The sequence below is a fragment of the Podarcis gaigeae genome, assembly GCF_964106915.1.
Source record: "Podarcis gaigeae genome assembly, chromosome: 1".
Taxonomy (NCBI): domain Eukaryota; kingdom Metazoa; phylum Chordata; class Lepidosauria; order Squamata; family Lacertidae; genus Podarcis; species Podarcis gaigeae.
In genome coordinates, this window is record NC_139678.1 from 107,430,015 (window position 1) to 107,442,040 (window position 12,026).

The following is a 12,026-nucleotide window of genomic DNA, read 5'->3' on the forward strand; positions in this document are numbered from 1 at the left end:
TTGCTCCCTGCTCCTGCCAACCTAGCAGTTTGAAAGCATGTCAAAGTGCAAGTAGATAAATAGGTACCGCTCTGGCGGGAAGGTAAATGGAGCTTCCGTGTGCTGCTCTGGTTCGCCAGAAGCGGTTTAGTCAGCCAATAAAGCGAGATGAGCGCCGCAACCCCAGAGTCGGCCACAACTGGACCTAATGGTCAGGGGTCCCTTTACCTTTTACAACCATTCAATGCCTCATGAATTTTGCACCTTAGGTTTTTGGCACCTTTTGGTTTCATGCATTGTAATGGCAGGTTTGTCTATTTTATAACCATGACTTAGCACCACCCAAGCACAATTGTATAGCCTAGGACCCACTTTCACAGCCATCATGAACCACATGTTGGGAAACACTGTCTTAGACCACTTGGCTACCCCCCCTCCAAATGTGGATGGATACACTTTCCTTCCTCCATGGGCCTAAAGCGGCAAAATCTGAAGACTGCTATCGATCAAATCTGGCAGGATCCTTCAATGTTCCTGTTTTTACATCAGGATAAAATTGGGAACTTCTGGGCTATGGAAGATTGTTTCTTTGACGTGGGTTAGAACTGCGTTTCAAACCTTCTGGATGCAATGTGTCGTGCAGTGTAGTGGTTAGAGTGTCAGACTAGGACCTTGGGAGAGTCACCGCTTCTCAGCACATCCTACCTCACAGGTTTGTTGTGGGGAATTAAATGGGATGGGGGGAAAAACTATGTACGCCCCCTTGAGCAAAATGGAGAGAAGCAGTGCTGGACTTAGGACACCAAGCTAAGGGGGTGCAAAACTGAAAAGATCTAAAACTGAGAAGATCCATTTAGGGCGTCAAAGTTTGGCCTCGCTCAGTGCACCATATTACCAAAGACTGCCAAAGTCTGCCCTTGAGAGCAAGGTGGGTTATAAATGCACACATCCATAAATAATTTCAGGGGTGCCAACTTGAATAAAATATTTGGGTGGCAGGTAATCCCAGTGGCGTAGCGTGGGTTGTCAGCACCTGGGGCAAGGCAAGTAATTTGCGCCCCCTAACCCTAACCCCCAGATGTTGCGCCCAGTGCGGGCGGCCACCCCTGCACCCCCCACGCTACGCCACTGGGTAATCCCCCCTTCCCATGATAGGGAACACCCACACCATTTGATCACATGATGGGGCACCCCACACCATTTGAGTGGCAATGCCCATCAAATATTTTGTGTGTGTGTGTGTGTGTGTGTGTGTGTGTGTGTGTAAAAATGCTGCCATAATAGTCATCGACTTGGGCTGAATTGGGCGGGGTGGGGGAAGAGAAATTCCTCCTCCTCTACTCCTCCACCTCCGCCTCCAGGATCCCGGAAGCCGGTCTCTCCACTTTTTACCTTTCTCCGTCCTGCAATCTGGGTTCCCACCGGCAGCCCTGGAGGCAGCCGCCGCCTCTCCGGGTGTGAGTGGGAGCCATGTGACTCGCCGGTGAGTCGGGGCGTGCGGCTGCCTCCTGCTTCAGAGCTACCTGATCCGAATACTAAGCAGAGAGAGGCGAGCGAGCGAGCGAGCGGCGCTGCCTCTGGTTGTGCCAGAGACACGCCGAAGGAAAGAGCAGCAGCAGCCGCCGCGGCCGCCACTGCAGAGAGCGAGCGAGAGAGCGAGGCGGCGAGGGCGCGCGCGCGCGAGAGGTGCCCGTTCCCAAGAGCGCAGAAGATGGAGATTAAAGACCAAGGGGCGCAAATGGAGCCGCTGCTGCCCACGGTAAGGAGCTGCGGATTGCGGAAGGCGATGGAGGGAGGGTTGCGGGGACGGCGGTGCCGCAAAGGCTAGTCGTCGCAACTGCGCGTGGATGATGCTCTACAGGCCGGCGACGCGGAGTTGGAGAGCCATCTACTCGCCACGGCTGGGGACCCCGCGCTGGGCCCAGGCTGCGCCCGCAATGCTCTTCTTTGCTGCCTTCCAAGAGGAGAGAGGGGAAGGGGGGGAGGGAGGCCTACGGGGGTCGGAGAGGGGGGCCATCCTTTGGCCGGGTAAGGCGAGGAGTTGGTTGCATCCTGTAAGGAAGCTGCGGGTCCACGACTGCCTTCTCTCTCCCACACCTGTGATGTGGGCAGTTCCCCCTGCTCTCGCTCTCGCGCACAGGTTGGAGACAGCGGTGGTGGTGGTGATGAGGAGTCTCTCATTCTCTGCCGCTGGCACACTGGTTGCCTCATGAGAGTCCTGCAAGGCACGCGCAGGGGCGCACACAGGCAGTCTTCAGAGAATTTCTGTGTGCGTGTTCTCCCTCTCCTCTCTTTCTCTTGGGTTTCTTCTCTCAGTCTCTCTCTCTCTCTCTCTCTCTCTCTCTCTCTCTCTCTCACACACACACACACACACCACACAGATTGCCAGTGTGGTGCTCCCTCACTCACCAAGACTGGCTGTTGGGGTTCTCTTGCTCTCACACAGGTGTACATCTTAGGTTGAGTTTGCTGCTGGGGTTTTGATTCTCTCAGGCACAGGCCATCTGTTGAGGGGCTCTCTCCGGCACACCTGCATGGACTGGGGTTCCATCTCTCTCTCCCCCCCCCCTCTCTCTCTCTCACACACACACAGCTGTGTGGTGGGGGATTCTCATGGTCAAGCACACAGTCTGGCTGGCTGGCTAACCATTGGGGTTCGTTCTCTTTAGCACACATGCATGGGCTGGCTGCTGGGGTTGTCTCTGCATGTTACACACATGCACACACACTGGCTCTTGGGGTTCTCTCTCTCTCTCACACCCACACCCCCCCCACATGAATTAGCTCATGAGTTTCTGCTCCCCTCAGTCACACATACAGACACACAAGCAGAGCAGCTGTTGGGATGGTTGCTTGCCTCTCTTGTATACATACAAGATGCCTCTTTCTCTCTCTCTCATCCCTTGTGGGTGAAGGTTTTCTTCTTATAAGTTCTGTAGAACTTTAAATTGAGGTATGTTCCTTTTTCTATAGGCATAGGAGTATCCGTATAATTAGAGAGGAAGGCTCCCATGATAACACCTGAATATTCTCAAATCAATATGATTTAGCCCCCACAGTATGGAAAAATGGCATAGCCGAGTAAGGATTATAAGGTGTCCAACAACATTAAAAGTGCACATCCATAACATACATTCAGTTCTCCTCCCCCCCCCCCAGTTTAAATTCTCTCTTTAGAAAAGGGTATTACACTTTCTTACTCTTCATGATTTGATGGGGGGAAAGGGCTATATATTGAATAAAGATATCAGATGGTAAAGTTCTCACGTGAAAGACTATTTACATACATTTATTTAAGGGCAGGTAATTTCACACATGCTCACTGCAAGATATTGTTTCCTGCATGGACCCTCTTCCCTAAAGAAAAATGGTTGCTGCCAGGCTGCTAAGGCTTGTGGAAGATAGTAGGTGGAAGAGGGAAGGGGGTGACTGCATCTGTGTATGAGTCAGTGTGTGTGAAAGAGGGTGAGAGAATTCACATTAATTATTGTATATCCCTATCTGTAGGATGTGCAGATGTTTTCTACAGGTGTAATTCTTTGACTATGTACTTCATGTGATGACCACAACTGTAGAATTCAACTGTAGTCAGATGACTTACTTCCACAAGTGACCCGCTCTCTGTTTTGAGATCTCTGCTGTATTAACTTGATTTGCAGCCTTTGATGAAAACAGATGGCTACATTCAACAGTTGTCACCAAGCCACACCATTGCAGCTTTCTCTTAACTTTTCCTTGGGGCAATATGGGAAGAACAGTGACAGATTACATGGTTTGCTGTGCTCACTGTTTGAACCAGCGGGCAAACCAGGAGATAAAACCAGAGACAACATGGGGGTGGTAGTAAAAATGGCCTGCCGTACAGGACTAATGAAAAGATTACCGAGATAAATGCATGCAAAGTGCTTTTAAAATTTTCAAGTGCAGCATGAATGTTGACAGTTACAGAGTGGCAGCACAGTAACATCACCCAAGGAGGTGATGCAATTCAGTGAATTTCCTTTTTAAAAAATTAGACAGCCATGGGATCAAAACCCTCCAGTGTAACAGAAAAACCGAGGCATTTACAAAGGAGTTCATATGCCGTGAAACATGAAAGTTGTAAGTTAAAGCATCTGTGTTTGCTGCTTATATCAGGGACGGGGAACCTGCGGCTCTCCAGATGTGGTTGTACTGCAGCTCCCATCATGCAACTAAACAACATCTGGAGGGTCACAGCTTCCCCATCCTTGATTCACAGGATGCAGAAGTTATATGTTGTGCTCCCTTACAAGTTAGCTTCTAGAGCCCACACTCCCCCTTTTGACTGAGGTGGCAGTGGAGGTGGGGGGTGGTGGCTCAAAAAGCAATTGGAGCAAGTGCCGGCTTCATCATGAGGCCATGAGGTCAGCAAGAGAAAGGAGGAGGCAAGCAAGCCATCCATTTGTGAGTAAACACGCAGTGGCCTCTGCAACAGATTGACCCTCCTCTAAATGAATGAAAGAAATACCTAGGATTTGCAAAGATTTCCCAACCTGGGGATTGACAAACCAATGACATGTGTGGGTACAGGGAGGCTAAAAAAGCACAACACAAGCAGCCATAGGGTAGGCATTGGGACATGGTGCAAATGTTAAGGGGGTTGCCTTAACGTTTCCATGCTTTCAGGACATGAGTGAATTTGTAAATTTCTAAATATTGGTTTTTTGATCCTAGAATGGAGTAACTGTATGACAAGGGATCACTGGCATTCCTGGGCCTTTCCCATCCACTCCAGAATTCATGAAAAGCAGTGGTTAGGATGATGATTCTCAGCTAGAGGTAGACAACTGGGAACCAAGGATGGTCACAGAGATGTTCTCATCGGGTTCCCAGCATATCCCCAGAACATCCCCTTTGTTGTTAGTCATTTTCAGCAAGGTGAGCCAAGACCACAAGCAAAGGAGCCTGCAAGCTGCTCGTCCCTTCAGTGTGAACAGCTCTGGTGAGAGTGCAAACTTTTAAGTGATTTAAGGCCCTTAAAGTGAAAGCGCCTTGCACTTTGTACACAAGGAGTGAAGTTAGTGTCTTAAGCTGCATCATAAGACAAGGACTCTGCTAAAGCCTCTTTTACTGTTCACGCTGGAGAAGAAGGCGTTGGAGTCCTTTTCCTCTGACTGCCATCATGGAATGGAGACAGTTGGCAACAAAAACAATTTTTGCCTTTCGTTGTTCAATTTAAAATATATCCCGCCCGCCACAGTGGCAAGGCAGCAGATATAGACACATCACTATCTCAGGTTGGCTGGAGGTGATCTGTATTAATCCCCACACCTTACTTTTTTACTTGAAATGACCCATTAACATTTTGTGGCTGTTTCCTGTCAGGCAAAAGCTCCATAGCAACCCTTTTAAGTGAATAAGGTTTTACTTGCTTGCTGTGCATATCTGGAAGGAGGTTTCAAAATACCCGTTGCTGCGCTATGGTCAATATTGTGCTCTCATGCAGGTAGCTTGCTTGGAGAATCCTTAATGCAAGATGTTTTCTTTCTTTCTTTTAACAGCCAGTGTGGTGCAGTGATTAGTGTGTCAGACTAGGACAGGGGTAGGCAAAGTAAAGCCCAGGGGCCGGATGGGCCCAATCGCCTTCTCAATCTGGCCAGCGGATGGTCTGTTAATCAGCGTGTTTTTACATGAGTAGAATGTGTCCTTTTATTTAAAATGCATCTGTGCGTTATTTGTGGGGCATAGGAATTTGTTCATTATTTCCGCCCCAAAATATAGTCTGGCCCACCACCGTCTGAGGGACGGTGGACCGGGCCATGGCTGAAAAAACTTGCTGACCCCCAGGACTAGGACCTGGAAAGCCAGGGTTCAAATCCCTACTGGGTCATGAAACTCACTGGGTGACCTTGGGCCAGTCACTGCCTCTCAGCCTAACCTACCTCACAGGTAGTGGGGATTAATTGAGGAGAGGGAGAACCATATACACAGCCTTGCACTCCTGTAGTGGGGGGAGGGGAGGCGGGATGTACAACATACTAAATAAATATATAAATAAGATTGCTGGGGCCTATGATCTCATTGCAAATATGTCCAAATTAAATTTTACAAAGCCGTAAGAACCTCTGGGGGATGCGGGTGGCGCTGTGGGTTAAACCACAGAGCCTAGGACTTGCCGATCAGAAGGTCAGCCGTTCGAATCCCCACGATGGGATGAGCTCCCATTGCTCAGTCCCTGCTCCTGCCAACATAGCAGTTCAAAAGCATGTCAAAGTGCAAGTAGATAAATAGGTACCGCTCCAGTGGGAAGGTAAACTGCATTTCCGTGTGCTGCTCTGGTTAGTCATGCTGGCCACATGACCCGGAAGCTGTACGCCGGCTCCCTCGGGAGCGAGGTGAGCGCCGCAACCCCAGAGTCGGCCACGACTGGACCTAATGGTCAGGGGTCCTTTTAAGAGCATCTGGAGATCATGAGTAAGCTTAGCAGTCAAGGAAGGGTCCTCTTGTGCATCTTGAATGGGCTAAGTTGCAGGAAGCCAAGAGTAAGAATAAATGGACCGTTCTACAAAGGGTTGTTTTGGGGACCTGTGCTTTTTAACACTTTCATAAACAAGATGAGTTTGGCCTGAACAGTGAGGTGGCTCTTCTGATGATGCTCAGAAGTCCACACTTCACTCCCTCCACACTCCTCTTGTTGCTGCACCAGAAAGGAAGCAAAGCAGAGGCTGATTTGTCATTAAGTTTAAATCTGGGCTTATGGTTTGTTTGTCCCCCCCCCCCCCAAGTAATGCATTGTCAATTAAGAACAAACCTTGGGACTTTTGAGTGGCTGGTTTATGTTAAACCATAGTCTTAACTATGGTTTAACATGACACCTAAATCAGACCAGACAATAAAATTTGTGACCCGGTAGTAGATAGGTACGTACATACCTATAAACTTTCTTACATACATATTTTATGTATCTGCGGTATTTTTTTGTTCCCAGTGTGTGAGATATTTTTGCAATTGTGGTTGCACCAATTTACACACACGTGGACTCAATAATATGTTAATAAACATGTATTCTGCTTTTTTGGTTACATAAATATCCAAAGCAGCTAACAAAATACATAAAAATCCAAAATCAGCAAAGTATCACAGCATAACAAAACATGACCGCAAAAATTACCAGAGACAATCTGGCACATGATTCTTTCTTCCCTCTTACCTACAAAGCAATGTCAGATTATATTCCATTTTAAATCAATTTTCCCCTGATCATGAGATGATGAAAGGCAAGGAGCAGAGGGGATGAAAAGGGGTTTTTCAAGAGAGAGAGAGAGAGTTGCAGAGGCTAAGTAAAAAAAGAAAGATAATGTCTTGTCCTGTGTACCTGCCTGCTTTCATCTTAGGGACTTAAGAAGATCCATACTAGATTAGTTCAAAGATCTATATAATCCCAAATCAAGTTTCCCACAGTGACCAACCAGAGGCCTATGGAAAAACCACAAGCAGGACATAAGGACAGTAGCTGTCTCCTTGTAACCCCTAGCAACTGGTACTCAGGATCATTTTTTCTCTTGATTCCAGAGATATATTTATTTATCATTCATTCAAGAGTCCCTTCATTCAAGAGTCCCAGGGAGTCAAATTGATCACAGTTAATAACAGAACTTTTAAACAAACCAAACAGCATCAGAAAATTAATAATTGACAGTGGAAGTGAAAGTTGATTGCAATCCAATGATTCCCCTTATAGTCCATTCATTTGTTTAATTCCCTTTTCAAACAACCCAGAGCTCAGAAATTGCTCGTGCTAATGAAATTCCTTGTTGCAGAACGCGCCTAGAACAATGGGAGTTTCGAACGCTGGCTCTAAACTATTATTTGTCTAAATAAACCAAGATCAAACTGTGATTTCTGTACCTGGCTTGATTGGATAAAATAAAATAGTTAACTGCAGTCAAGGTCCTCAAGATGTGCACTCCAGCACCGGAGAGGCTGGCCACACAGATCTTAAAGCTCTTTGAAGAACTATTTCTTTTGAAGGAACACAACATCTAGAAAATGGCAGGGCATTGATTCTTGTTAGAGGATCAAATGCTCTTGCAGCGGAAAGAAAAAACTACACAAGGTGAGTCAGTGGGCTGCAAGCAGTTTCCCCCTTCGCTTGCTAATTATGAAGAGCATATTCCCCCTTAGTGATATTATGGCATCTAAGGGAAATAACAGGAAGACTGAAGCTCCTGTAATTTGAAGTGCATCTGCCAAGAATTTGCAGACACCAGCCTCTTCCCCTAGCTGGTGCAGCAGAGGCTGACAAAGATACTAATGCTATGTTGATTCTTAAAGCAATTAAAGCCACAGGAGTCTATTGAAGACTCTGTTGATCAGCTTCAAGACTCTGTTGAAAAAATTGCTCTTCAACTCAGAAGATCTAACTTGAGGACACCGCTGCAGCTCATAAGGCAGCACTACAAAAGCCTAACATTTTTCTTAGGCTAACTAATGGTTAGAACAGGGGTCAGCAACCTTTTTCAGCCGTGGGCCGGTCCACCGTCCCTCAGACCATGTGGTGGGCCGGACTATATTTTTTTAAAAAAATATGAATGAATTCCTATGCCCCACAAATAACCCAGAGATGCATTTTAAATAAAAGGACACATTCTACTCAGGTAAAAAATATGCTGATTCCTGGACCATACGTGGGCCAGAATGAGAAGGCAAATGGGCCACATCTTGGTTAGAATAAGAAAACTTGAAAGCCATCCCCTTAGATCCAATCTCAGAATCCCTGGCATCCCTGATAATATTAGTGAGCAAAGTCAGCCTGTTCACTTTGTTGAGGATATTTTATGAGAGGTGCTAACATTACCGGAAGATTACTAGCTGGATATAGAGAGAGCTCATTGTGTGTAAGCTCCTTCTCTGTGACCCACTTCATTGGGAAAATTTTGAGGTTAAAGGGTTTCTGCTAGAGCATTCTGGAGAGAAGGGGAAACTTCAACGAGGGAAGAGAACAGCACCGTATCTTACACAAAACAGATGTCCCACCAGCAGAAAACTTTCCACAGAACACGCCTACTTCCGAGAGAGAAAAATGTTGTTTATTTTGTAAAATTTCTTGCATTTTGTGTGGGTAATCAACAGCATTCATCTTACAAGGCAGGAGACCCTGACAAACATCTTCCTGGAATAAATCCAGTGCTGGCCTCAACAAGGGCACAGTGAGACACTTGAGTGTTCCCAAGTAATTTCTTCTGTTCTGTCTCTGCTGGATTTTAGACATCTGAAGTGTCTACAGCTTACCTTTGTTGCTATGGTGTAGCTGGAGTGGAATTTTGACTGAGAGCTCATCCTTAACTTGGAACTTTTTCATTGCTGTTTCCTGACATTCTTACCTGCTTTTTGTACTTCCACCATATGAGAAAAAGACATGTCTCTATTTTGATGTTCATCCTGGACTGCTATTGTGCATATCAGGCATGCCCAAAGTCCATTTCAGGGCCTAATCCGGTTTAATCCTGTGGTAAAACCCTGAAAAAAAACTCAACAACTTCAATCGTAAAAAAAGCTCAGCAACTTCGGTTGGCCCTCACGCATGTTCACTTCATCAAATCTGGCCCTTTTTGAAAAAAGTTTTGGCACTCCTGGTATATATATATATATACAGTCATATCTCGGGTTAAATGTGCTTCAGCTTGAGCGTTTTCAGGTTATGCTCCGCGGCGACCAGGAAGTAACGGAACGCGTTACTTCTGGGTTTCGCCGCATGCGCAGATGCTCAAAATGACATCATGCACATGCGTGGAAGCGGCCAATTGCGACCCGCGCACGCGCAGATGCGGGTTGCGTTCGCTTCAGGATGCGAACGGGGCTCCGGAACAGGTCCTGTTCGCATCCAGAGGTACCACTGTATAATAATAATATAGATGATAATTTATTATTTATAGCCTGTCCATCTGGCCGGGTTTCCCCAGCCACTCTGGGCGGCTCCCAACCGACTATTAAAAGACAATACAGCATTAAACATTAAAATCTTCCCTAAATAGGGCTGCTTCAGATGTCTTTTAAAAGTAAGATAGTTGCTTATTGCCTTATACGTGGGTTCAGGTGTGTTCCTACAATTTTAGCAAGTATAATCAGGTGGCTAATGGGAGGAGAGCACTGAGGGGACCTTTGGGTTCTACTACCATCTAGAGCTGTAAGTTTTAGTGGTGGTTGTTTCCTTAGTCCTTTTGTTCTTACTCTGCTTTCCTTTTTGTCTTTCATGTTCTTTGAGCCTTATCAAGTTCCATCAGTATATACAACATACCTGTTGTACTTGTTTGTTCAGCATGGAGTTTTTGCTCCAGACGTTTGTATTATAAATATGTTGTGGTTTTCAGCACTGCAATATGGAGACCTGGAAAAGTGTCCTTGGGGCATACCCACAAATAGGTTGGATGGTTGCTGTTGTTTTAGTTATGATTTATGTAGATTTTCGTTAGCTGGGATATTCTTGGGCTTCAGAAAATATAACAATACTGCTTCTCCTACACACACACACACACAGACACAAAAACCCCACACTCAAACAAACACATACATATGCATACATATGAAGGCGTTAAATTTTATTACAGTGGTACCTCAGGTTAAGAACTTAATTCGTTCTGGAGGTACGTTCTTAACCTGAAACTGTTCTTAAACTGAGGTACCACTTTAGCTAATGGGGCCTCCTGCTGCCACCGCACGATTTCTGTTCTCATCCTGAAGCAAAGTTTGTAACCTGAAGCACTATTTCTGGGTTAGTGGAGTCTGTAACCTGAAGCGTATGTAACCTGAAGCGTCTGTAACCCGAGGTACCACTGTACATGGAATTGTAAGGGCTTGGGCTCTTGTAACTAAAGAAAACAGGTGCTTTCTAAACTTAAAAATATCAAAGCTGATGTGGCAAGAGGCACATCTGTTTATGGATGATAGAATATACACGACGTGAAGACTGAGTAGAGGTAGTCTATGCTGATGATTCTAAGGGTGCAAGAGTGCCAACTTGAATAAAATATTGGAGGTGGGGCAAGTAAACCCCACCCCAGATAATTGACCACAAGACATGGTGCACTCACTATTTGAATGGCAATGCCCATCAACTTAGAGGAGGCCTGGCCCCTCAAATAATTTATTGGGGTGGGCAAAGGAACCTTGGCCTTTACAAGTTGGCTTCTATGTAAAGGTGTGGCTATAGTTACGTATAAAATGCACCTCTTGTAGTGTTACAAGCAGCAGTTGTTCCAGGTGAGTGATGCCTTATTTTGTTGGCAAAGACCTTGGATATGATAACTGCTATAGTGAATGTTAATGGTCCGAATTTGGACTCTGTTTCAAGAGTGATTGAGATACTTGTGTGATATGACTTATGAGCATCTGGTAATTGAGAGAGATTATAACGATGTTCTTGACCCAGTTTTAAACAGGGATACTCCTTTCCATAAAATCCAGTCTTCAGTAAGGTCAATGCTAAAGGCATATATGTCTGAATTTGGATTGACGGTCGTTTGGCATATGCTACACCCAACAGAATGTGACTTTTCTTTCATCAGTACATGAAGGTTGTTTTCTGTTAAGCTTACTTTTGGTTTCTTCTTCCCTACGTCAGTATGTAGCCCCATGTCATATTGATACAATTTCTATTTCGGATCATGCTCCAGTGTCTCTTGCTGTGCAGTTAACCAATGTGGCAAGAACATCTGGCTCTTGGCGTTCAAATGTGGTGTTGTTCTGGAGTGTCTCAAGGAGTTGGGAGTCGAGGGTGCTACTTATAGCATGGGTAGGCAACCGAAGGCCCGGGGGCCAGATCTGGCCCAATCGCCTTCTAAATCCGGCCTGCAGACGGTCCAGGAATCAGCATGTTTTTACATGAGTAGAATGTGCCCTTTTATTTAAAATGCATCTCTGGGTTATTTGTGGGGCCTGCCTGGTGTTTCTGCATGAGTAGAATGTGTGCTTTTATTTAAATTTCTGGGTTATTTGTGGGGCATAGGAATTTGTTCATTCCCCCCCTCCCAAAAATACAGTCCGTCCCCCCACATGGTCTGAGGGACAGTGGAGCATCCCCCTGCTGA

General features: G+C 46.0%; 1 protein-coding gene across 6 annotated transcripts in view; it reads left to right on the plus strand.

Moving 5' to 3' along the window:
• Window positions 1-1,334: 1,334 nt before the first annotated feature.
• SLC4A10 (solute carrier family 4 member 10) overlaps window positions 1,335-12,026 on the plus strand; it is a 162,340-nt gene continuing 151,648 nt past the window's right edge. For 3 of the 6 annotated variants that reach the window (XM_083705345.1, XM_083705349.1, XM_083705346.1), the window contains exon 1: window positions 1,335-1,738. In XM_083705345.1, coding sequence (XP_083561471.1) covers window positions 1,691-1,738 — 48 coding nt within the window. In that variant the 5' untranslated portion in view covers window positions 1,335-1,690. The remainder of the gene's footprint in view (window positions 1,739-12,026) is intronic. The other 3 variants (XM_083705348.1, XM_083705352.1, XM_083705350.1) reach the window with 2 other exon arrangements.